The following is a 24,589-nucleotide window of genomic DNA, read 5'->3' on the forward strand; positions in this document are numbered from 1 at the left end:
AAAAATTGGGGACCTTTTATTGTACAATTTATTTTGAAGCTTATTTTCTTCCACCCATTTTATAATGTAGTCATATGGTACTTAATGACAGGGATACTTTCTGAGAAATGCATCATGAGGTGATTTCATTGTGCAAAGTTATACAAACCTAGGTGGTATAACCTGTTGCTCCTAGGCTTCAAGCCTGTACAGCATGTTACTGTCCTTAATTCTGTGGGCATTTGTAACACTTTGTAAGTATTTGTGTATCTAAACATATCTAACTGTAGAAAAAAAAATGTAAAAAAATCTGCAAAAAAAGTAAAATAGGGTATTGCCTGTATAGGACGCTTACCAAGAATGGAGTTTGCAGGACTGGAAGTTGCTCTGGGTGAGTTGGTGAGTGAGTGCTGAGCAGATGTGAAGGCCTAGGATGTGACTTTACATTACTATAGACTTTGTAAGCACTGTACACTTAGGCTACACAAATTATTTGAAAGCTTTTTTTCTTCACTATTAAATTAACCTTAGCTTACTCTTTTTATTTAATTTTATAAACTTAAAATTTTTTTAACATTTTGACTCTTTGCTTATCATATGTTGTAAGTACTTCTCTATGAGGTAAATTCTATGAGGTAAATTCTTATAATATTTAAAATACAAACACGCTATATGGCTATACAGAAGTGTTTTCTTTATATCCTTATTCTTTATATCCTAAGAAGAAAAAAAAAACCCTTTTTCTTTCTTTTTTTTTTTTTTTTTTTTTACTTTTAATAATACACATGGAGCTGTCATCTCCCGTGCTGACAATGCCTTTCTTTTTTTAAAAACTAGAAAGAGTATCCTTTAAAGATAAAAAGTATAGTAAATACATAAACTAGCAACAGTCATTTATTAAGTTTTATATACTGTATGTACATGCTATACTTTTGTATTACTGGCAGTGCAGTAGATTTGTTTACATCAGCATCACCACAAACGTGTGAGTAATGCATTGCTCCATGACATGGTGGCCACAGTGACGTTAGGTAATAGGAATTGTTCACGTCAGTTTTAATCTTATGGGACCACCATTGTATATTTGGTCCATCCTTTGGTCTGTCATTGACCAAATCATTGTTATGCAGTACATGACTGTTACTTTATTTTTCATCTATTAGTAAAAATCTTCAATAGTATAAGCAAGGAGACTTACAGTTTGGCTTGGGGGTAATTCTTTCGTTGTTCATCCTTTTGGTAGTCTGCTTTCCTGATATTATCTCATTATAAAGGGCATACTGGGAAACCTTTCCTGAGTGCTTCAATACATACTATGGAAATTAAAAAGTGGGAAGGCAAAGACCTCGAGTAGGATAATACATCACTAATTCAGTGTTACACCTGTGTATTCGGTGCTACTTGTTACTGTTTCAGTTATTTGTTGCTTGTTTATAAACTCAGGGAATTTGAATTTATAAATTCAGCATCATATTTCATTCTAGTTATGCTTTGTAGTATTCTGTAAAACTGATTGTATCTAATTCTTTATAATTCCTATGGGAACAAATTTAGGTTTACAATTGAGTCTACCTTTTAGACATGATTAAAGATGACAATATTTTTTTAATGTACTATTTTTTATTACTTTAGGTCCATTGCAAAAGAACTTGCAGACTGGCTTATTAGCAACAATGTGGTGGAGCATATATTTGGACCAAATTTACACATTGAGGTTTGTGGATAATTACATGACTTCTCTGTTCTGTTGATAGAGAAGAATATTTTTAAAAATTGATACTAGGTTTTTCTTTTCCAGATTATCAAACAATGCCAAGTGATTTTGAATTTTTTGGCAGCAGAAGGGCGACTGAGTACTCAACATATTGACTGCATTTGGGCTGCAGCACAGGTAATATTAACAGCTCACGTTTATTGAGTGCTTTGCTTATCATATGTTGTAAGTACTTCTCTATGAGGTAAATTCTATTATCCTGTTTTATAGCTAAGGAGACCAAGACATGGACAAGCTGGGACTGAAGTCTGGCTTCCGAGTCCATGTCTTACTATGTTACTGGTAGAATGGAAGGAAATCAGAGTCAGTCAGTTGGAGCTTCTTCATGAAACCAACCTGGTTTAATAAAGAGACATTTTCCTGTTACTCTCATTTATACAGTCTACCCTTCTATCCTGAATTATTGTATTGGTATGTTTCTTGTCTGTTGTACTGTTTTTTTATTTTTTAAAATAGGCATATGTCCACATGATTCAAAATTCCAAAAGTAAATATAAAAGATATATTCCATGTTTTTCCTTTTTGCCCCGTCTCTCAGGCATGTAGTTCTTATCCTCTCAGGTATATCAGAGTTTTTTTTTTTTTTTTTTTTATAAATAGCGAACTGTATACATTTTCTTCTCTTTCTTTTTCACAAATGTAACATCCCAACCAGACTTGGCTTTGGCTTTTTTTTTCTTTTTGTTCTGGAGATTACTCATCAATATATGAAGTGCTTTTCATCTTCTTGTAAGACTGTGTAGTGTTTAATTAAATGTATGCACCATAATTAATTTAACCAGTTCCCATTTATGGGCAGTATTTTTTCCCCCAGCCTTTTTTTTTTTTTTTTTTTTTTTTTTTTTTTTTTTTTTGAGACGGAGTCTTGCTTTGTCGCCCAGGCTAGAGTGCCATGGTGCAATATTGGCTTACTGCAACCTCCGCCTCCCCGGTTCAAGTGATTCTCCTGCTTCAGCCGCCTGAGTAGCTGGGAAACTACAGGTATGTGCCACCATGCCCAGCTAATTTTTATATTTTTAGTGGACATGGGGTTTCACCATGTTGGTCAGGCTGGTCTCAGGCTCCTGACCTCATGATCCACCTGCCTTGGCCTCCCAATGTGCTGGGATTACAGGCATGAGCCACCACTCCTGGCCCCCCCGAGTCTTTTCTGTTACAAACAATGCTGTAATAAGTAACTTCTAACGTGTTTATTTCATCCTTGTGTAAAACTTTTGTGTAGCTATGATAAATTCCTACTTACAAGTAGAATTAGAATTACTAGGTTAAAGTATACGTGTGGTTTACTTGTGGTAGATACTGGTATTGCAGTTTCACTTTCCCCTTAATTTCATCAGCACATTAAATTTCATGATCTTTGCCAACCTGATGGGTGAGAAGTGGTATCATTGGTATTTTAAATTTGTGTTTCTTATATTATGAGTGAGTTTGCAAATCTTGTGTTTAAGAGCCATTTTGTTGCTTTTTCTGGAATTGTTCATATTTTTTTGCCATTTATCAATTGTTTTTCTTATTTTTTAATTTGTAGGAGCTCTTTGTGTGTCACTGAAATTGATCTTTTGTTTGTGATTACAACTTATGACTGTATCCTGGTTTGATGCCTTTTGCTTTGCTTAAGGTGGTTTTTACTGTTCAGTTTCATATTTGTGGTTGTAGTTTTTAATGGTCTGTGGATTTTGTATCTTGGTCTGAAATGCCTTCTCCATTGACAACATTATAAGAGAATTCTCCTTTAGTTTCTTCCTGTACATTTTCTACTGCAATTATATATCTTCATCTTTGATCCAGCTGGGATTTATGTTGGCTTAAAGTGTTGTGTATGTGTCCAACTTTCCTCCCTTTTTTGTTGTACAATTTTTCCAATTCTATTTGTTTACTAACTCTTCTTTCTGACTTGAGATACCAATTTTGTCTTGACTGGGTCATTTTTTGAACTTTCTAGACTGACCTATTTGTCTGTATAATTATGATCTGTACCAGGGATTGGTAAACTTATAGTCTGTGAGCCAACTATCTGTTTTTGGAAATTTTTGCTACACAGACATGCCCATTCTTCTTCTTTTTTTTTTTTTCTGAGATGGAGTCTTGCTGTGTCACCTAGGCTGGAGTTCTGTGACATGATCTTGGCTCACTGCAACGTCCACCTCTCAGGTTCAAGGAATTCTCCTGCCTCAGCCTCTCAAGTCGCTGGGATTACAGGCACACGCCACTGCCCAGCTAATTTTTGTATTTTTAGTAGAGACAAAGTTTCACCATGTTGGCCAGGATGGTCTCAATCTCTTAACCTCATAATCCTTCTCTCTTGGCCTCCCAAACTACTGGCATTACAGGCGTGAGCCATTGCGCCCTGCCTGACGTGCCCATTTTTTTTACTTATTGTCCATGGTGGCTTCCACAGCACAACAGCAGAGTTTAGTAATCATAACAGAGACCCTGTCACCCATAATCCTAAAATATTTAATTTCTGGTCCTTTAAGAACATGTTCGTTGAGTTTATACTATTTTTTTCTTTATTTTTACATGTATCTTTGTAATATTTTAAAATGCCTGAGACTACTAGTCCTTCCTCATTATTGTCATAACTTTTCTATCTTACTTATTTCTTCATGTGAATTTTAGCATTGACGTAAAATGTTTTCATTGTGTTAATGATGATTAATTTGAGAACTGAAGTTCTGTCTTCCTGTCCAAAGTATGATACTCCTTTTCTTTTTTCTTTTGCATTGTTCACAGTCTCAAAGTTATTTGTATATAGATTTTTATTTCGTGCTCTGCTTAATCTTAGGAATTTGTTTTTTTATTGCTATTATAAATTGTGATTTCTTCAACTATATTTAATTTCTTCCATTATGTTGCTATTTCTTTTATTATATTTAGTGATGGAGATATAGATATATATATATATAATTAAAATATTTTTCATTACTAATGATTTGTGCCTTGAGCCTTCACTGAATTCTTAGCTTTTTCGCGGTAGGTTTTCAATGTGTTTTCTTTGGCTTCCCGTGTCTAACATTGTTTGCTTGTTTGAGATGGAGTCTCCAGCTCTCACCTAGGCTGGAGCGCAGTGGTGTAATTAGCTCATTGCAGCCTTGAACTTCTGGGCTCAAGTGAACTTTTCAAGTAGCTGAAACTACAGACACGAGCCACCACCTGGCTAATTGTGTGTGTGTGTGTGTGCGCGCGCACACGCACGCGTTTCTAAACTTATTATTGCCTTGTAAGACATTGTTGCATACTGCTAGCATGTGAAGTTATAACTATACTTGAGTTATAGTCTGACCACTGCAATAGCTGTTTCTATATTACGTTTCATAATTTGAATCTTATTCCTTCTTGCCCTTTCAGGAACTGTTACTAGGAGGGATTATTTCTTCCTCTATTACATATTCATATATCTTGTCTGTACTGGATTTTTTATGTTGTGGGTCTCTTCATATGCCTTTGCTGTTTGTTCTGTTGCCAAGGCTAGAGTACGGTGGTGCAGTCTTGAGTTGCCATAGCTTCTGCCTCCTGGGCTGAAATTATTGTCCCACCTCAGCCTCCTGAGTAGCTGGGACTACAGATGCACACCACCGTGCCTGGCTAATTTTTGTGTTTTTGCAGAGATGAGACTTCGCCTTGTTGCCCAGACTGGTCTTGAACTCCTGAGCTCAAGCAATTCTCCCACCTTGTGCTCCCAAAGTGCAGGGATTGTAGGTGTGAGCCACCACACCTGGCCACATTCATATTTCTACAAGACAACTAGATATATGTTGTATATACTTTGGAGTTTCATACAATACTTTTCTAATAGTGCTGTCTCTCAAATGGAACTCTTGTCTGGCAACTTCTCGGGGAATAGTATTGGAGGCGTAACTACTTGTACTTTTCTCGTTTGTCTCATCAAGCTTTCATTTCAGGTTGTAGGACTCTAAATGAGAGAATGTACAGTGGTACCAGTATCTATATTTACTTGCAATTACTTTATATAGTATTCTCCCCCAGGGAAGATCTCTGGTGGATGGGTTACCTGTATGTTGGCTGCTCGTGTTTTTCTGACTGACGGATGGCTGAGAGAAAGAATCATTCTTTATAGAGAACTTCATTTAAGTCCCATCTCCATCTCCATGTTTCTTCCTTCTGTCCATCATATCTGTTACTCTGAGCCCAGAATCTTTCTCAGTTATATTGGGAAGATTGTCTCACCTACCTCCTCTATAGCTTTCTTACAGCTTACTCTGAGCTACAACTTTCTTTACCTATTACATTTTAAAATGGTATTCTCAGGCTGGGCATGGTGGCTCACGCCTATAATCCCAGCACTTTGGGAGGCCAACATGGGCAGATCATGATGTCAGCAGTTCAAGACCAGCCTGACCAACATGATGAAACCCCATCTCTACTAAAACTACAAAAATTAGCCAGGCATGGAGACGCATGCCTGTAATCCCAGCTACTCAGGAGACTGAGGCAGGAGAATTGCTTGAACCCAGGAGGGAGAGGTTGCAGTGAGCCAAGATCACGCCATTGTACCCCAGCCTGGACAACAAAGTGAGACTATGTCTCAAACAAATAAATAAATAAAAAGATATTCCCAGTCATTTTAGTCTTTCAGAAATTTGTAAGTTTCGTGTCTGATGGGAACTTTAATTTTCTTTGAGCCTCCCGAGCTCAAGCAATACTTGTACCTCAGCCTCCCGAGTAACTGGGATTACAGATGTGTACCACCACATCGGGTAATTTTTGTGTGTGTGTTTGTTTTTTTTTTTTTTTTTATTGAGACGAAGTCTCGCTCTGTCGCCCAGGCTGGAGTGCAGTGGCCGGATCTCAGCTCACTGCAAGCTCCGCCTCCTGGGTTTACGCCATTCTCCTGCCTCAGCCTCCCGAGTAGCTGGGACTACAGGCGCCCGCACCTCGCCCGGCTAGTTTTTTGTATTTTAGTGGAGACGGGGTTTCACCATATTAGCCGGGATGGTCTCAATCTCCTGACCTCGTGATCTGCCCGTCTCGGCCTCCCAAAGTGCTGGGATTACAGGCTCGAGCCACCGCGCCCGGCCAATTTTTGTGTTTTTAATAGAGACAGGGTTTCATCATGTCAACCAGGCTGGTCTCAAACTCCTGACCTCAAGTGATCTACCTGCCTTGACCTCCCAAAGTGCTGGGATAATAGGCATGAGCCATCGCACCTGGCCTTGGTCGAAGGCTTTTAGTATATATGTTCTTTTTCTTGTATTTTCCTTTTATTTTATATTGTGGTAAAATATGCATAACATAAAATTTACCATTTTCACCATTTATAAGTGTACAAGTCAGTGGGATTAAAAATATTCATAATGTTATGTAACTGTCACCACTGTCTGTATGCAAAAACATGTTCATCACCAGTAACAAGTTGGTACCTATAAAACAACAACTCTTAATTTCCTTCCTTTCAGCCCCTGGTTTCTTCTATTTTACTTTGGTTTTTTGGAGGCAGCGTCTTGCTGTATCACTCGTGCTGGATGCAGCAGCGCAATTACAGCTCACTGCTGCAGCCTCAAAACTCCTGGGCTCAAGTGACCCTCCAGCCTCAGGCTCCTGAGTAGCTGGGACTAAAGCATGCCTACCTAATTTTTGTATTTTATGTAGAGATGGAGTCTTGTTGTATTGCTCAGGCTGGTCTCCAGTGTTTGGGCTCAAGCCATTCACCTGCCTTGGTCTCCCAAAGTGCAGGGATTATAGGTGTGAGCCACCACGCTCAGCTGTTTTACATTCTGTTGTCTTCTGTCTCCATGAGTTTGCCTATTCTAGGTACCTCATATAAGTGGAATCAGAATATTTGTCTTCCTCTGTGTGGCTTACTTTGCTAACATGTTTCCAAAGTCAGTCTGTGTCATAGCATACATTACAACTTCATTCGTTTTATGACTAATATTCCACTATATGTATATACAGCATTTTATTCATCCATCAGTGGATGTTTGGGTTGTTTCCACCTTTTGGATATTATGAGCAATGCTGCTGTGAACATAGGTTTACAACTATGTGTTCAATTTCCTGCTTTCAGTTGTTTTGTATGTACAGTCATGCATTGTATAAGCGTGTTTCAGTCAACAGAGCACATACATACACAACTATGGTCCCATAAGATTATAATGGAGCTTATTATAATTCCTGTCGCCTGGTGACATTGTGATAGCTGTCCTAGTATAGTGCAACAAATTACTTTTTCTGTGTTTACATACACAAAAACTTACCATTGAGTTACAGTTGCCTACAGTATTCAGTACAGTAACATGCTGTACAGGAGCAATAAACTATAGCATGTAGCCTAAGTGTGTAGTAGACTTTACCATCTTTTGTGTAAGTATACTCTTATGTTCACAAGAGGGCATTTCTCAGAACGTATCCCTATCCTTAAGCCACACAGAACCGTATACCTAGGAGTAGGATGTCTGGATCACATGGTAATTCTGTGTTTAACTTTTTGAGAAGCCACCAAATTGTTTTGCACAGCAGCTGCACCTTACATTCTCACCAGCGATACCAGAGGGTTCTGGTTTCTCCACATCCTTGCCAATACTTGTTACTTCTCTTTTGAAAAAAAAATTCAGATATCCTAGTAGGTGTGAATTTGTATCTCATTGTGTTTTTTATTTGCATTTTCCTAATGATTAATTATATTGAACATGCTTGCCTGTGCTCTTTGGCTGTTTGCATATTTGCTTTGGAGAAATGTCTGTTCATGTCTTTTGCCCATTTTTTATTGGGTTTTGTTTGGTTTTGAGTTTTATAAAAAATATTCTGGATATTAATATTGTAAATCAGTTATATAATTTGCATATAATTTCTCTAAGTCTGTTTTTCTTTTTAAATTGAGATAAAGGCAAATATTGAAATACTATATAAATATAAAAATTACGTATTCAGGGTGTACAACTTGATGTTTTAACGTGCATAGTTGAAATAATCACTGCAATCAAGCTAATTCACATATATTACCTCACATAGTTACCATTTTCTTTCAAGTATGCAATAAAGTATTGTTAACTATAGTCACATTGCTGTATGTGAGATCTCCAGAATTTACTCATTTTGGAGAGCTTAAATTTTATACCCTTTAACCGATGTCAACTTATTTCTCTGTCCTGTATTCTCTGCTGCTTTGACTACTTTAAATTCATCATGTGAGACTATGCAGTATTTATCTTTCTTTGTCTGCTTTATTTCACCTAGCATAGTGTTTTCTAGGGTCAGTCATGTTGTCAAAAATGGAAGGATTTCCTCCTCTTTAAAAGCTGGATAATATCCCTGTGTGTGTATGTATATGTACACCACATTGTGTTTTTTCATCTGTGGAAAGATGTTTAGTTTTTTTCCATATCTTGGCTCTTGGGAATAATGCTGCAGTGAATGTGAGAGTGAAGATATCTCTGAGATAGTGATTGCATTTCCTTTGGATATATATCCAAAGTGGGATTGTGGATCATAACATAAGATAGTTCTGTTTAATTTTTTGAGGAACGTCTATATTGCTTTCAGAAATGACTGTACCAGTTTTCATTCCCACCAACAGTGTGTAAGGATTCCCATTTTCCACGTTCTTACTAACATTTGTCTTTTGTCCTTTTGATAATAGCTGTTACAATGTAGGTGTGAGATAATATCTCATGCTTTTGATTTGCGTTTCTCTCATGATTAGTAATATAGAGCAGCTTTTATACCTGTTGGCTATTTGTATGTCGTCTTTTGAGAAATGTCTATTTTCTTTGTGCTACATAGGGTTATTTTTTTATTTTTTATTTTTATTTTTGCTATTAAGTTGTACGAGTTTCTTAAATATTCTGAATATTAACCCCTAATCAAATACATGATTTGTAAATATTTTCTTCCATTCTGTAGGTTGCCTTTTCACTCTGATTGTTGCCTTTGCTGTGCGGAAGCTTGTTAGTTTTGATAAAATCTCAATTGTATATTTTGGCTTATGTTGCCTATGCTAATAGTTCCTGTCAAAAAAATTATTTCCTAGACCATTGTCAGGAAGCTTTTTACCTGTGTCACCTTCTAGTAGTTTTACAATTTCAGGTCTTAAATGTACTTTGAAGTTTTTAATTCATTTTGAGTTCATTTTGTATGTGGTATAAGATAAGGATCCAATGTCATTCTGTATGTGGATATCAGGTTTTTCCATCACCTTCTGTTGAAGGGACTGTCCTTTCCCTATCACATGTTCTTGGCATCCTTCTGGAAGATCAGTTGATTGTAGATGCATGGATTTATTTCTGGGGTTTTTATTCGTTCTGTGGATTCATATGTCTGTTTTTATGTCAGTACCATATATAATATATATATGTGTGTATATATATGTGTATATGTATATATATATATGTGTGTGTATATATATGTGTATATGTATATATATATATATATGTGTATATGTTTGTTGTTTTTTTTTTGAGACAGAGTCTCGCTCTGTCACCCAGGCTGGAGTGCAGTGGCCAGATCTCAGCTCACTGCAAGCTCCGCCTCCCGGGTTCATGCCATTCTCCTGCCTCAGCCTCCCGAGTAGCTGGGACCACAGACGCCTGCCACCTCGCCCAGCTAAGTTTTTGTATTTTTTAGTAGAGACGGGGTTTCACCGTGTTAGCCAGGATGGTCTGGATCTCCTGACCTCGTGATCCGCCCGTCTCGGCCTCCCAAAGTGCTGGGATTGCAGGCTTGAGCCACCGCGCCCGGCCATAATATATATTTTTAATGTACAGGGTCTTGCTCTGTTGTCCAGGTTGGAGTGCAGTGGTTCAGTTATAGCTCATTGCAGCCTCAACTTCCTGCACTGAGGTGATCTTCCTGCCTCAGCTTCTCAAAATAGCTAGGACTACAAGAGCATGCCACCATGCCCAGCTAATTTTTAATTTTTTTAAGTTGTTTGTAGAGACTGGGTCTTGCTCTGTTACCCAGGCAGGTCTCAAACTTCTGGCCTCAAGCAGTCCTCCTGCCTCAGCCTCCCAGAATGTTGAGATTACATGTGTGAGCCACTGCACCTGGCTCATATTGTTTTGATTACTGTAGTCATGTAGTGTATTTTGGAATTAAAAAGTGTGATACCTCCAGCTGTATTCTTACTCAAGATTGTTTTTTGCTATTTGGGGCCTCTTGTGGTTCTGTAGGAATTTTAGGATTGTTTTTTCTATTTTTGTAAGGGATGCCTTTGAGGCCGGGTGTGGTAGAGCACGCCTATTAATCTCAGCACTTTGGGCAGGCCAAGGAGGGTGGATGGCTTGAGCTCAGAAGTTCGCGTCTAGCCTGGGCAACATGCTGAAACCCTGTCTCTACCAAAAATACTAAAAACTAGTTGGACATGGTGGTACATCCCTGTAGTCCCAGCTACTTGGGAGGCCAAGGTGGAGGATTGCTTGGGCCCAGGATGTTGAGGCTGCAATGAGCCAAGATCGTGCCACTGTACTCCAGCCTGGCTGACAAAGTGAGACCCTGTCTTGAAACAAAAGACTGCCATTGAGATTTTGATAGGGATTGTGTCGACTCTATAGATCACTTTGGGTAGTATGGACTTTTAATGGTATTTTTCTTTCAGTGCATGAATGCTGGAATGTCTTTTTATTTATCTGTGTCTTCCTTAATTTCCTTCAGTGTTTTATAATTTTCAGTGTACAACTCTTTTACTTATTTGGCTAAGTTTATTTCTAAATATTATAAAATGCTTTTGTTGCTGTGGTAAATGGGACTGTTTTCTTAATTGCCTTTTCAGATAGCCTGTTTGTGCTTAGAAATGCCACTGATTTTTGTATGTTAATTTGGATCCAGCAACTCTACTGTGTTCACTATTAGTTCTAACAGTTTTTTATTGTTGTGGAGTCGTAAAGTTTTTCTGCATATATATGATCATTTGTAAAAAGATAATTTTTCTTCCTGTTTTCTATGTGGAGTCCTTTTATTCCTTAAGTCCTCTCTTGGAATTTCAGTATTAAATTGAATAGGAGTGGTGATACTGGGGCGTCCTTGCCTGTCCCAGATCTTAGAGGAAAAGCTTTCAGTTTTTCCCTATTGATTATGCTATTATTTATGTGCTTTATATATGAAAGAAAAGCGGGTCAGGCATGCTGGCTAACACCTGTTATCCCAGCATTTTGGGAATCCGAGGCAGGTGGATCACGAGGTCAGGAGTTCGGGACCAGCCTGGCCAACATAGTGAAACCCCATATCTACTAAAAATACAAAAATTAGCTGGGTGTGGTGGTGGGCGCCTGTAGTCCCAGCTACTTGGGAGGCTACTTGGGAGGAGAACCGCTTGAACCTGGGAGGCAGAGGTTGCAGTGAGCCGAGATCGCACCACTGCACATTAGGCTGCGTGACAGAGTGAGACTCTGTCCCCCCCCCCAAAAAAACTGAAAACAAAACTGTGGGCTTTTCATATATGGCCTCTCTTATGTTGAGGTAAGTTCCTTCTATGCCTGTTCTTTTGAGCGTTTATATTATGAATGGATGTTGAATTTTGTCAGATGCTTCTTTATTTTTTGCTGTGTGATCTATCGTTTATTTTCATTCTTTTAGTGTCCTTTGATGCACTAAAGTTTTAATTTTGATGAAGTCTAACATACCTTTGTTATTGTTGACTATTTTGGTGTCATACCCATGAAATAATTTTAAAATCCAATGTCATGAAGATTACAATCCTTACCTTTGTCTTCTAAGGGTTTTTTAAAAGATTTTTATTTTAAGTTTAAGTATTTGATGTGCTTTGAGTTGTTATATATGGTGTAAGGTAAAGATTAAACTTTATTCTTTTTACATGTAAATATTCAGTTTTCCTAACACCATTTGTTGAAAAAACTGTCCTTTCCCCCATTAAATGGTCCTGGAAACCTTGATTGAAAGTCAGTTGACCTTTTTCATGTGAAGGTTTATTTTTGGGATCTTCATTCTACTCCATTGGCCTACATGTGTGTCCTTACGTCAGTACCATACTGTTTAATTACTACTGTTGCTTTTTGTTTTTTCTTTTTTCCTTTTGCAGGTTTCAAAGTCATCTTTTTCAGACTGTTGGCTATTTAGAGTCCCTTGCAATTCTGTATGAATTTGAGGACCAGGTTTTCTAGTTTTGTAAAAAGGAATAGGTATTGCCGGGCGCGGTGGCTCAAGCCTGTAATCCCAGCACTTTGGGAGGCCGAGGCGGGCGGATCACGAGGTCAGGAGATCGAGACCATCCTGGCTAACATGGTGAAACCCCGTCTCTACTAAAAAAAAAAATACAAAAAACTAGCCGGGCGAGGTGGCGGGCGCCTGTAGTCCCAGCTACTTGGGAGGCTGAGGCAGGAGAATGGTGTGAACCCGGGAGGCGGAGCTTGCAGTGAGCTGAGATCCGGCCACTGCACTCCAGCCCGGGCCACAGAGCGAGACTCCGTCTCTAAAAAATAAAAAATAAAAAAATAAAAAAAGAATAGGTATTGCGTTGACTCTGTGGATCACTTTGGAGGCAATATTAATATCTTAACAATGTAAGTCTTCCTATCCATTAACATGAATGTCTTTCTCTTTATTTAGGTTTTTAATTTATTTTAGCAGTGTTTTGTAGTCTTCAGTATACAAAACTTTACATTCTTTGGTTAGATTTGTTCCTAAGTATTCTTTTACACGCTATTGAAAATTATGTTACTTTCTTAATTTTCTTTTCAGATTGTTCATTTCTAGTGTGTAGAAATATAGCTGATTTTTGCATTTTGACCTTGTTCCTTGCAACTTTGTGAATTTGCTTCTCAGCTTAGTAGTTCTTCTGTGGATTCTTTAGGATTTTCTATATATATGATTATGTCATTTGCAGTCAGAGATAGTTTTACATCTTCCTTTCTCATTTGGATGCCTTTTATTCTTTTGTCTAATAGCTCTGGCTAGAAGTTCAGTACAGTGTAAAGTAGCAGTGGTAAATATGGGCATCCTTGTCTTGTTCTGATCTTAGGGAGAAATATGTCATTCATCATGGAGTATGATATTGCCTGTGGGTTTTTTATAAGTACCCCTTGTCATGTTGAGGATTCTTTTTCTTTTAGTTTTCTGAGAGTTTTTATCATGAAAGGAGTCTTACAGGTTGTCTAATTTTCTGGTGTACAATTAGTTATAATATCTCATAATTTTTTTAGAACTGTAAGTTTAGTATGAATGCCCTCATTTTCATTGCAGCTTTTAGTTCTTTATGTCTTTTTTTCCCCCATAGTCTAACTAAAGGGTTGTCATTTATAAAGTCCTTTAACAAACCCTCCTTTGGTTTTGTTAGTTTTCTCTATTAACATTCTTTTTTTTTTTTTTTGAGACGGAATATCTGTCTGTCTTGCCCAGGCTGGAGTGCCTCGGTGCGATCTTGGTTCACTGAAGCTTCTGCATCCCAGGTTCAAATGATTCTCCTGTCTCAGCCTCCTGAGTAGCTGGGACTACAGTCATGTGCCACCACACCCAGCAAATTTTTTGTATTTTTAGTAGAGACAGGATTTCGCCATGTTAGCCAGGCTGGTCTCAAACTCACAATCTCATGTGATCCACCTGCCTTGACCTCCCAAAGTGCTGGGATTACAGATGTGAGCCACCGTGCCTGGCCCATTCTTACAGTTTTTTAAAGAGAGAATTTCTTGCTCTGTTGCCCAAGCTGGAGTGCAGTGGTGTAATCTTAACCTCCTGGGCTCAGGCAGTCCTTCTGCCTTAGCCTCTCAAGGAGCTAGGACTACAGGCTTGTGCCACCACTCCTGGCTAATTTTTAAATATTTTTTGTAGAGAAAGGATTTCACTGTGTTGCTCAAGTTGGTCTTGAACTTCTGGTGTAAAACAGTCTTCCTTCCTTGGCCTCTCAAATTGAGAGAATTACAACAGGCATGAACTGCATCTGACCAGCTTTCTCTACTATTTTCATATTCTTTCTTTTATTTATCTCTGATCATTGTCTTCCTTCTACTAGCTTTAGGTTTAATTATTTCTCTTGTAGTTCCTTCCCTAAGTTGTGAAGTTTGGTTGTTGAATTGAGATTTTTTTTTAAATCCACATTTACATTTGTAAACATAAGTTTTCATGTATAAATTTTCCTCTGAACGTTGTTCTTTCTGCATTCTATTTTTTGTTGTATTTTATCTGTAAGTATTTTCTAATTTCCCTTATGATTCCTTTTTTGATCCTTTGACTGTTTGAATGTGTTAATTTCTACAAATTTGTGAGCTTTCCAGTTTTCCTTTTGGTATTGATTTTTAGCTTCTTCCTGCTGTGGGTAGAGAAATATTTTAGTATGATTATCTGTATTTTAATATCTGTTGAGGCTTGTGGTCTAGCATTCATTCTATCTTGGAACATGTCCCACATGTACTTGAGAAAAATGTGTTTTCTGCTGCTGTTGTATGAAGCGTTCTGTATATGCCTCCTAGGTTTGTTTGGCTTATTGTGTTATTCAGATTCTCTATGTCCTTGTTTATGGTTATTCTCTTTATTGAAAATTGGATATTGAAGTCTCCAACTATTATTGTGGAACTTTTTATTTCTCTATTTCTTCCAGTCTTCATAATGTTTATGATCATATCTTCTTGGTATTTTGAATCTTTTATTACTAAAGTTTTTCTTTATCTTTGGTAAACGTATGAAAACATTTTAAACTGTGGTTTGAAAAAATGCAGTTTATCCCCTTTGATCATTTTTAAGTGTGTACTTCACTAGTGTTAAGTCTATTCACATTGTGTAATAGATCTCCAGAACTTACATTGCAAAACTGAAACTCTATACCCATTGAACAACAACTCTCCTCATTTCCCCCTCTCATCAGCCTTGGGTAACCTCTATTCTGCTTTGTGTTTCCATGATTTTGAGTACTCTAGGTTTCTGATATAAGTGGAATCATTAAATATTTGTCCTTTTGTGACTGGCTTATTTCAGTCAGCCTAATCTCTTCAACATCCATCTGTGTTGTGGCATGTGTCAGCATTTTCTTCCTTTTTAAGGTTGAATAATACTGCTTTGCGCACGTGCGCGCACACACACACACACACACACACACACACTAAATTTTCTTTGAGACATGGTCTTGTTCTTTCACTCAGGCTGGAGTGCTGTGGCACAATTATGGCTCACTGCAACCTTGACCTTCCAGGCTTAAGCCATCCTCCCACTTCAGCCTCTGAAGTAGATGGGGACTATGGGCACATGCCCACCATACCTGGCTAAGTTTTGTATTTTTTTTTAGTAGAGACAGGGTTTTGCCATGTTGACCCGGCTAGTCTTGAGCTCCTGGGCTCAAGTGATCCACCTGCCTTGGCCTCCCAAAGTGCTGGGATTACAGGCATGAGCCACCATGCCTGGCCTGTAGCACTTTTTTTTTTTTTTTTTTTCATTCATCTGTTGATGGACATTTGGGCTGCTTTTACATCCTGGCTGTTAGGAATAATGCTGTAGTGATCATGGGAGTACAGATACCTCTCTGAGATCTTGCTTTGAATTCTTTTAGACATATACCTGGGAATCGTATTACTGGATTAAATGATAATTCCATTTGTTTTTTCTGGTAACCTTTTTACAATTTGGATTGTGTCTTATTTGATATTAGTATAGCCAGCCCAGCTTGCTTTTGCTTGCTATTTGCATGGAATATCTTTTTCTGTCCTTTCACATTCAACCTTTTGTGTCTTTGGATATAAAACAAACCTCTTTAAGACAATTGGATCAAGTTTTGAAAATATCAATTCTTTTCTTTTGATTGGAGAGTTAAACCATTTGCATTTAAAATACTCATAAAGAGGGACAGACTTGTGTTATTTTGCCTTTTCTTTTCTCTATGTCTTATAGTGGTTTTCTCCCTCCTTTCTTCCATTACTGCCTTTTTTGTATGTTTAGTTGTTTTGGTGGTGGTGGGTTTTTTTTTTGTTGTTCGTTTTTTTTTTTGTAGTGAAACAGCTTGATTTCCTTTTACTTTTCTTTTGTATTTAATATGGAGATTACATTTAACATCCTAAAGGTATAACAGTCTAATTTCAATTTATACCAGCTTAACTTCAATGCCATGTAAAAACTCTGCTCCTAATAATTCCATCCCTCCATTTTTATTACTGCTGTCACAAATTGCAACTTGGTATATTGTGTGCCCAGTAAGGCAGGTTAATAATAATTCTTTGTATTTGTTTTTTAAATCATGTGAAAAATAAAAAGTAGAGTTATAAACTAAAATTTCCATACGGTCTGTAATAATTGCCTATGTATTTATCAGATATCTTACTTCAACTGGAAGGACTCTTGTTAGCATTTGTCTCGTTTTTTTTCTTTTTGCAAGACAATTCATATTTATTCATCTTGTACCCTACTCAAAGACCAAATTAAATCATTCCGTTATTCTCCAGAACTTTTGAACACATGAAAAGGGTTCTTTCCAACAATTACTAATACCTGTTTGTGCTGGTTTCATGCTGGTCAGAGAACATAGAGATAGTTCATTGCTGCTGTCCCTCTCCTCGGGGAGTGCCTGTCCTGCAGGAGACAGACAGGTGCCGCATGGGGGATACAGCAACAACAGAGGGATGTGGGGCTCTTGAGATTGGGCTGGTCCCAGCAAACTTAAATAGCATGGGGCTTGGTATGGTGCTCCACAAGAGCACCAAGTACTCAGGAGTTGGAGGTGAGCTTGGGGCCAGGGTCCTTGAAGCACTCTGGCAACTAGCTGATCACCCAAGGGTCTGCCTCAGTGTGAGCACCTCTGAGCCCCAGCCTCACATTTCCTCAATTCCTGGGCCTAGGCTCCAGGCTTTCAGTTCCTCCACATGTTGCCCAACCCAACATAGTGAACACTTTTTCCTCAAGCATCCTAGGTTTTCTGAGTCATTTGGGCTGGCTGTGAAAAAAGAGCCACCCATTCAACTCAGCCTATCTCAGCCAGGTCATTTCAGCTCTGGCTGCCCCAGTGCTAACCAGGTCATTGAGCAGCGGTGGGAGGCTGGAGCTAGAGTTTGTGGCTGCTACCATCTTGTGTCCTCTTCTCCCATTTAGTGGCTGGAAGCACACTGGGAAGCTGCCTTTTAGCAATTTTCATGGGGCAGGTATAAGTGTCACAAACTCCTTCAGCTTTTTTCTGTGAATGTCTTAATTTCAGCCCTAATTTTTGAAGGACAGTTTTGCTGAATTTAGAATTCTTATTGCGAGATCTTTATTTTAGCCCTTTGAATATATCAACTCATTGCTTCTGGCCTCTTAAGTTTTTGGAAGAGTAATTCGCTGATAATCTTATTGAGGATCTCTTGTATGTGACAAGTTACTTGTGGTTTTTGAGATTTTCGTCTTTGGCTTCCTGTATTCTGATTGCATTGTGTATTGATAGAGGTCTTTTTGAGTGTATCCTTCTTGGAGTGTGTTGAACATCTTGGATTTGTAGATTCGTATCTTTCATCAAATTGGGTTGTATTTAGTTATTATTTAAGTATTCTGTCTTTCCATTTTTCTTTGCATTCTAGGATTTCCAAAATGAATGTGTTGCTCTGCTTCATGGTATCCCACAGGTCCTTTAGGCTATTCATTTTTCTTCTTTTCCTCAGACTTGATAATTTCAGTTGTCCTACTTTCAGGTATGCTGATTCTTTTTTCTGCTTGCTCAGAGCTGCCTTTGAATCCTTGTGTAGTGAAGTGTATTGTTCATTTCTGTTCTTGTGCTTTTCATTTCCATAATTTTTTTGATTCCTTTTTATAATTTCTGTTCCTTTGCTGATATTCTCATTTTGTTCATGCATTGTTTTCCTGTCTTTACTCTTTTATTATCTTTGAGATAAAGTTATTTAAAATCTTTGTCTAGTGGCTGGGCATGGTGGCTCACACCTGTAATTGTAGCACTTTGGGAGGCCGAGGCAGGTGGATCACTTGAGGTCAGAAGTTCAAGACGAGCCTGGCCAACATGGCGAAACCCTGTCTTCACTAAAAATACAAAAACAAAACAAAAAACCCAACAAAACTAGCTGGGTGTGGTGGCACACGCCTATGGTCCCAGCTACTCAAGAGGCTGAGGCAGAAAAATCACTTGAACCTGGGAGGTGCTGGTTGCAGTGAGCTGAGATCGCACCACTACACTCCAGCCTGGTTGACAGAGCAAGACTGTCTCAAAAAAAAAAAAATCATCTAGGAAGTGCAGCAGGTGGACTTCAGGTGTATTTTCTGTGGACTTGTTGTTTCCTTTTTGGTTTTGTTCCCCAAAAAACAAGTGCAACTCCAAGACCTCTAGTAATCATTTCAGGTGGTTTGTGTTGAAACAATGGCAGCCGGCCTCAGTGCCTGCACCTTACCAGTCAGAATTAGCAGTCAGCTAGCTGTCAGAACAGAGAATCTTAATGTTGGGGGATGTGGTTCTTATTGCCCACCTGTGTCCAGAAACTGTACCAGAAGCCTGTATTGCTGTCTCCATAGCTGCCTGTCATTGCATGGGCAGGTTGGGAATATGTGTGTCAGAAATGGGTAGCAGTAGCAGCTATGGCATTGGAGGCTGAAATTGGTAAGTGTAGAAATTCAGATTGACTCTAGAGTTCCAGGATACTTACATCTGATTCTTTTTTTTTTTTTTGTCTTGGTATAGAAATAGATTCCTGGCGTTTTCTATTCTCCCATCTTCCCCGATATCCTTTTCTGTTTTATCTTCATCGTCTTTGTTTTCATCTGTCTTCTTTGTCTTCTTCGTCATCCTTTGTTTCTTCATCCTCCTTATCCTCCTCTTCTTTGTCCTCTTTCTCCTCCTCTGCTGCTGCCACCACCACGCATTCTTAATAATACTTTTTCTGTATTTTGGAATTAAATAATGTACACATTTGAAAGAGTGGGGTTTTTTTTTTTTCCCTCAGTTACAGGATTTTATGATTTTTTTTTCTCTCAAGGATCTTGTTACTTAAAAATAAGCTCAGTACCTCATTCCTGTAATTTCAACACTTGAGGAGGCTGAGGCAAGAGGATCACTTGAGCTTAGGTGTTTTAAAATTAGACTGGGCAGTATCATGAGACTTCATCTCTCTATATAAAACAAAACAAAACAAAAATAACCAAGTGGCAGATTAATCCCCCAAAACCCCAAGATATTTGATTATCAAAATTAAGTATATTATGGAAATTTCATTATATTAATGGTTAAATTGGCAGAAAATCAGAAGTTTATTATACATTATGTGTAATATATAATGTGGTTTATATACATACATATATATATATAAACATGCATATATGTGTTTTATCATGTTTTAAGTAGAAAAGTATATATGAGTTACTTGTTGGCAAAAAGTAGAGAAAACTGTTAGTACAGATCGAGAATTCCTAATCCAAAACTCTAAAATTTGAACTGCTACAAAGTTTGAGATCTGAGTGCCAACATGGTGCTCAAAGGAAGTACTCATTGGAACATTTCAGATTTTGGAGTTTTGAATTAAGAGATCTTCAACTGGTAAGTATATAATGCAGATACTTCAAAGTGTGGAAAAATCCAAAATCTGAAACACTTCTGCTTCCAAGCATTTCAGATAGGGGATACTTAACCTGTATATTTCAATCTGTAATGTTATTTAATACTATATTTAAATTAATATTCTTAGTCAAGACTTATGAAAGTGTTAAACTTATTGGTATTCACTTCTCCTTAAAATCAAATACTGTTTGTAGTATTGAAGTACTACCTTTGTTTTTTTAAATGAATATCTAATGATGTTAAAGTAAATAGTAGTAGAAGCACATAGTGTAATTTATAAGAAACCTCACCAAGATAGAATTCCTCCAGTATTAGGTTTTCTTACATGTATTTCACCTTATATTTCAGTGTTAGGTTGTGCATATTTACCCTGAAGGAGAAGCAGCAGAAGAGAATTCATGTGTATGCCTACAAAATATAAAATCAGTGTTTTGAATAAAATCTATATTTTAATAGACTTTTTATGTATTAAAAGTAGGAAACTTTACATTTGACAGCCCTCAAATTGGAAATTACTTGTCTAATCTTCTGTTTATTACCTTACCTTGATTTAGTAGTTAGCAACTTGATGGCTGTAAAATGCTTTTATTTTACATGATGTAATATTTAGTGTTTATATCTTCATAAATACTGTATTGTCCTTCATGAATTTACATGTTTGTGTTTATTATAACAAAGAAGTCTTTGTATCTCATGGTTTATTGTTTCATAGATCTTTGTCAGGGTTTCTGTTGTGTACTCTAGTGAAATAAAAGCATTATATAAATACTTTATAAAGATTTAATAAGAGAAATCTGGCATAGCTGGGGTAATTTACTTTTTTCTCCTAAGTGTAATTTGTTGTCTTATTTGTATTTTAATTTATTATTTAACTTATTTTTGTATTATGACATGTAAATTAATTCCTTTGGTATCAAGAGATCTTCCCACCATAGCTGCCTATGTAGCTGGGACCACAGGTGTGCACCTCAGCACCCAGCTAATTTTAAAATGTATTTTTTATAGAGGTAAGGTCTTGCTATGTTGCCCAGGCTGATCTGAGACTCCTGGGCTCAAGCTGTCCTGCCAACTCAGCCTCCCAAAGTATTGGAATTACAGGCATAAGCCACCACACCCAGCCTTCCTTCTTGTAATTAGGAAATTCAGCTTGTCATTTGTTTGGTTAAGTTTAATTTCTGTTTAGGTGAATTTATTTTTGCTATTTTATGCACTGCCGTTCATCATCTTGGATAATTAGCATTTTACCATTATATTAAAAAATATTAGTGTACTGGCCAAATTTTTGACTTTCAAGCTGTTTTTATATCAGGTAATCTACATGTGTTGGGCAATTATTTTTGACCATTCTCTCTAACTTGATTTTCTAGTTGAAACATTGTAGTCGGTATATACATGACTTATTTCCTTCACTCATCAAGAACTTGGATCCGGTACCACTTAGACATCTACTTAATCTGGTCTCAGCTCTTGAGCCAAGTGTTCATACTGAACAGGTAATACATTCAAAACGTAATGATAGATTTTTTTTTCTCGTAAAGTGAAAATTTCTTTGTGATTCAGATAATTTAACTTTCATTTTATTGGCTTGGCATTTCAGTTTGACAAAAATGATATTAAATTTGTTAGTGTTGCCTGGAATTCTCCAACTTTAATCTCTCCCTCTCTTTTTTTAGACATTGTACTTGGCATCCATGTTAATTAAAGCACTGTGGAATAATGCACTAGCAGCTAAGGCTCAGTTATCTAAACAGAGTTCTTTTGCATCTTTATTAAATACTAATATTCCCATTGGAAATAAGAAAGGTTAGTAGTGTCATGTATTTTGAAGGAAATTGTTGAGAGCTTCTCACTCAGATTTGAAGTGTTTTTTGCTTATATATTCAGTTCAATCTTTATTTTAAAATAAGTGTGGGATGGGTGGAAGAGTACACATAAAAGGATTAATACTGTGATTAGTTCGTGTTTTGGTTTACCTTTTAAGTGAAGGATAGTGATAAAGTCTTCGTAGTTACTGGATTTTCTTAGCTTTATCTTTTTTTAAACAAAGGCTTTGGGGATTTCATTTTGTAAACAAGTTTTGTTTTAAAAATTTAAGAGTAGAACATAATGATTCAGTTATCTTTTTGTGTTTTCTGCTTCAAAGTTTTCTGCCATGTCGGGTGCTTTGTGGGTTTTTTTTTTTCTTTCTTTTTTTTTTTTTTTGAGATGGAGTTTTGCTCTGTTGCCCAGGCTGGAGTGCAGTGGCGTGATGTTGGCTCAATGCAAGCTCTGCCTCCTGGGTTCAGGTCATTCTCCTGCCTCAGCCTCCCGAGTAGCTGGGACTAGAGGCGCCTGCCACCACGCCTGGCTAATTTTTTGTATTTTTAGTAGAGACAGGGTTTCACCGTGTTAGCCAGGATGGTCTCGATCTCCTGACCTCTTGATTCGCCTGCCTTGGCCTCCCAAAGTCCTGGGGTTACAGGCGTGAGCCACTGCGCCCGGCCAGTGGGTATTTTTTTTTTTTTACGTATATAGCTTTCAAGGGCTTTCTGAAACGTTACTTGAACTCAGTTTTTGTCTCCTGGCAACTTATACTACCCCTCTCTTAGGCTTTTCTGTGCAGGCACCCCCAACAACTACTGCAGGTGGTGGAGACTTGACCTTATTGCAGGTTTCTCTGCCTGTATCTTGTTGATTATATAATATAAACAACTGATACACTGTCCCAAAGAAGCTCAGTCACTTAGAATGTTTTTCTCTTGCTTTTTCCTTTTCCTTCAGAGGAAGAAGAGCTCAGAAGAACAGCTCCATCACCTTGTAAGTTGAGCGTTAGAAATTCATGGCAACATGACTTAGTTTTGTTTTAGTGATTTTTCTCGAGTTCATTGATTTTATATAATGATATATTTGTATCAGTCATAAAGTTCATTTTGAGGAAATGTAAACCTTTAACATATTCCTGTTACCCATTTTTCTTAAAACTATAAACATCTTGACTTTTAATTGAAATCTATTACATTTTTAGAAATCATGAGCAAATGTTAACATATTTAGAGATTTTGTTTTTGGCTACTTAGCGTAAAGCTTTGGTAACTAGGTCAAGGAGTCATGATAATGTCATTTTGTTAGTCCATGTTAATGTAAATTAGAAGTAAAAATAAAAAATATATTTTATATAGGGTCACCTGCAGCTAGTCCTCAAAGCAGTGATAATAGCGATACACATCAAAGTGGAGGTAGTGACATTGAAATGGATGAGCAGCTTATTAATAGAACCAAACATGTGCAACAACGACTTTCAGACACAGAGGTATGAAAATAGGTTTTTCTTCTTTTAAAGGCGTTTTTGGCTTTCTGGCATGTTTATCATTTGAATTGGGTATATATACATAATTCATGTTTGGGCTTGTCCTCTCCTTTACATAATATTTTGACGTCCTTTGAGTTTTAATTCCATTTTGTATTGTTCAAAGGAGTCTAACAAGACTGACAGCGTTTTTAAAAAGTATAGTTGATTAATGTTGGTTACCTTTTTTCTTACTGGTTTAAATATTTATTTAAATCTGTTTGTTTCAAAATATAGGAATCCATGCAGGGAAGTTCTGACGAAACTGCCAACAGTGGTGAAGATGGAAGCAGTGGTCCTGGTAGCAGCAGTGGGCATAGTGATGGATCTAGCAATGAGGTGAATTCTAGCCATGCAAGCCATTCAGCTGGGAGCCCTGGCAGTGAGGTACAGTCAGAAGACATTGCAGATATTGAAGCCCTCAAAGAAGAAGAAGAAGATGATGATCATGGTCATAATCCTCCCAAAAGCAGTTGTGGTGCAGATCTTCGGAATAGAAAGTTAGAGAGTCAAGCAGGCATTTGCCTGGGGGACTCCCAAGGCACGTCAGAAAGAAATGGGACAAGCAGCGGAACAGGAAAGGACCTGGTTTTTAACACCGAATCCTTGCCGTCAGTAGATAATCGAATGCGAATGCTGGATGCTTGTTCACACTCTGAAGACCCAGAACACGATATTTCAGGGGAAATGAATGCTACTCATATAGCACAAGGGTCTCAGGAGTCTTGTATCACACGAACTGGGGACTTCCTTGGGGAGACTATTGGGAATGAATTATTTAATTGTCGACAATTTATTGGTCCACAGCATCACCATCACCACCACCACCATCACCACCACCACGATGGGTAAGCCTACTTCAAAATAAATATTCAGTTCATATTTCCTTTAGGGAAGTATTATATCCTATGTTTATTCAATTGCAATTTATTCTGTATTAGTGCTATTCATTAGTAGTATAGTGCAAAGTATAAACGTAAGCTACAAATAGATAATTTCAAGTTTTATATTGGTCACATTTAAAAACACAAAATGAAGCAGGTTGTTGGCCAGGCGCGGTGGCTCACACCTGTAATCCCAGCACTTTAGGAGGCCA

The 24,589-nt window shown here is 37.5% G+C and overlaps 1 protein-coding gene across 1 annotated transcript in view; it reads left to right on the forward strand.

Moving 5' to 3' along the window:
* USP34 (ubiquitin specific peptidase 34) overlaps window positions 1-24,589 on the forward strand; it is a 221,900-nt gene that overhangs the window by 25,434 nt on the left and 171,877 nt on the right. Inside the window, 7 exon segments of the mRNA XM_017849063.1 lie at window positions 1,612-1,693; window positions 1,778-1,870; window positions 21,536-21,661; window positions 21,842-21,971; window positions 22,929-22,964; window positions 23,327-23,457; window positions 23,731-24,341. Of these exon segments, the coding sequence (XP_017704552.1) occupies window positions 1,612-1,693; window positions 1,778-1,870; window positions 21,536-21,661; window positions 21,842-21,971; window positions 22,929-22,964; window positions 23,327-23,457; window positions 23,731-24,341 (1,209 nt within the window).

The sequence above is a fragment of the Rhinopithecus bieti genome, unplaced genomic scaffold (genome assembly GCF_001698545.2).
Source record: "Rhinopithecus bieti isolate Rb0 unplaced genomic scaffold, ASM169854v2 scaffold_30775, whole genome shotgun sequence".
NCBI lineage: Eukaryota > Metazoa > Chordata > Mammalia > Primates > Cercopithecidae > Rhinopithecus > Rhinopithecus bieti.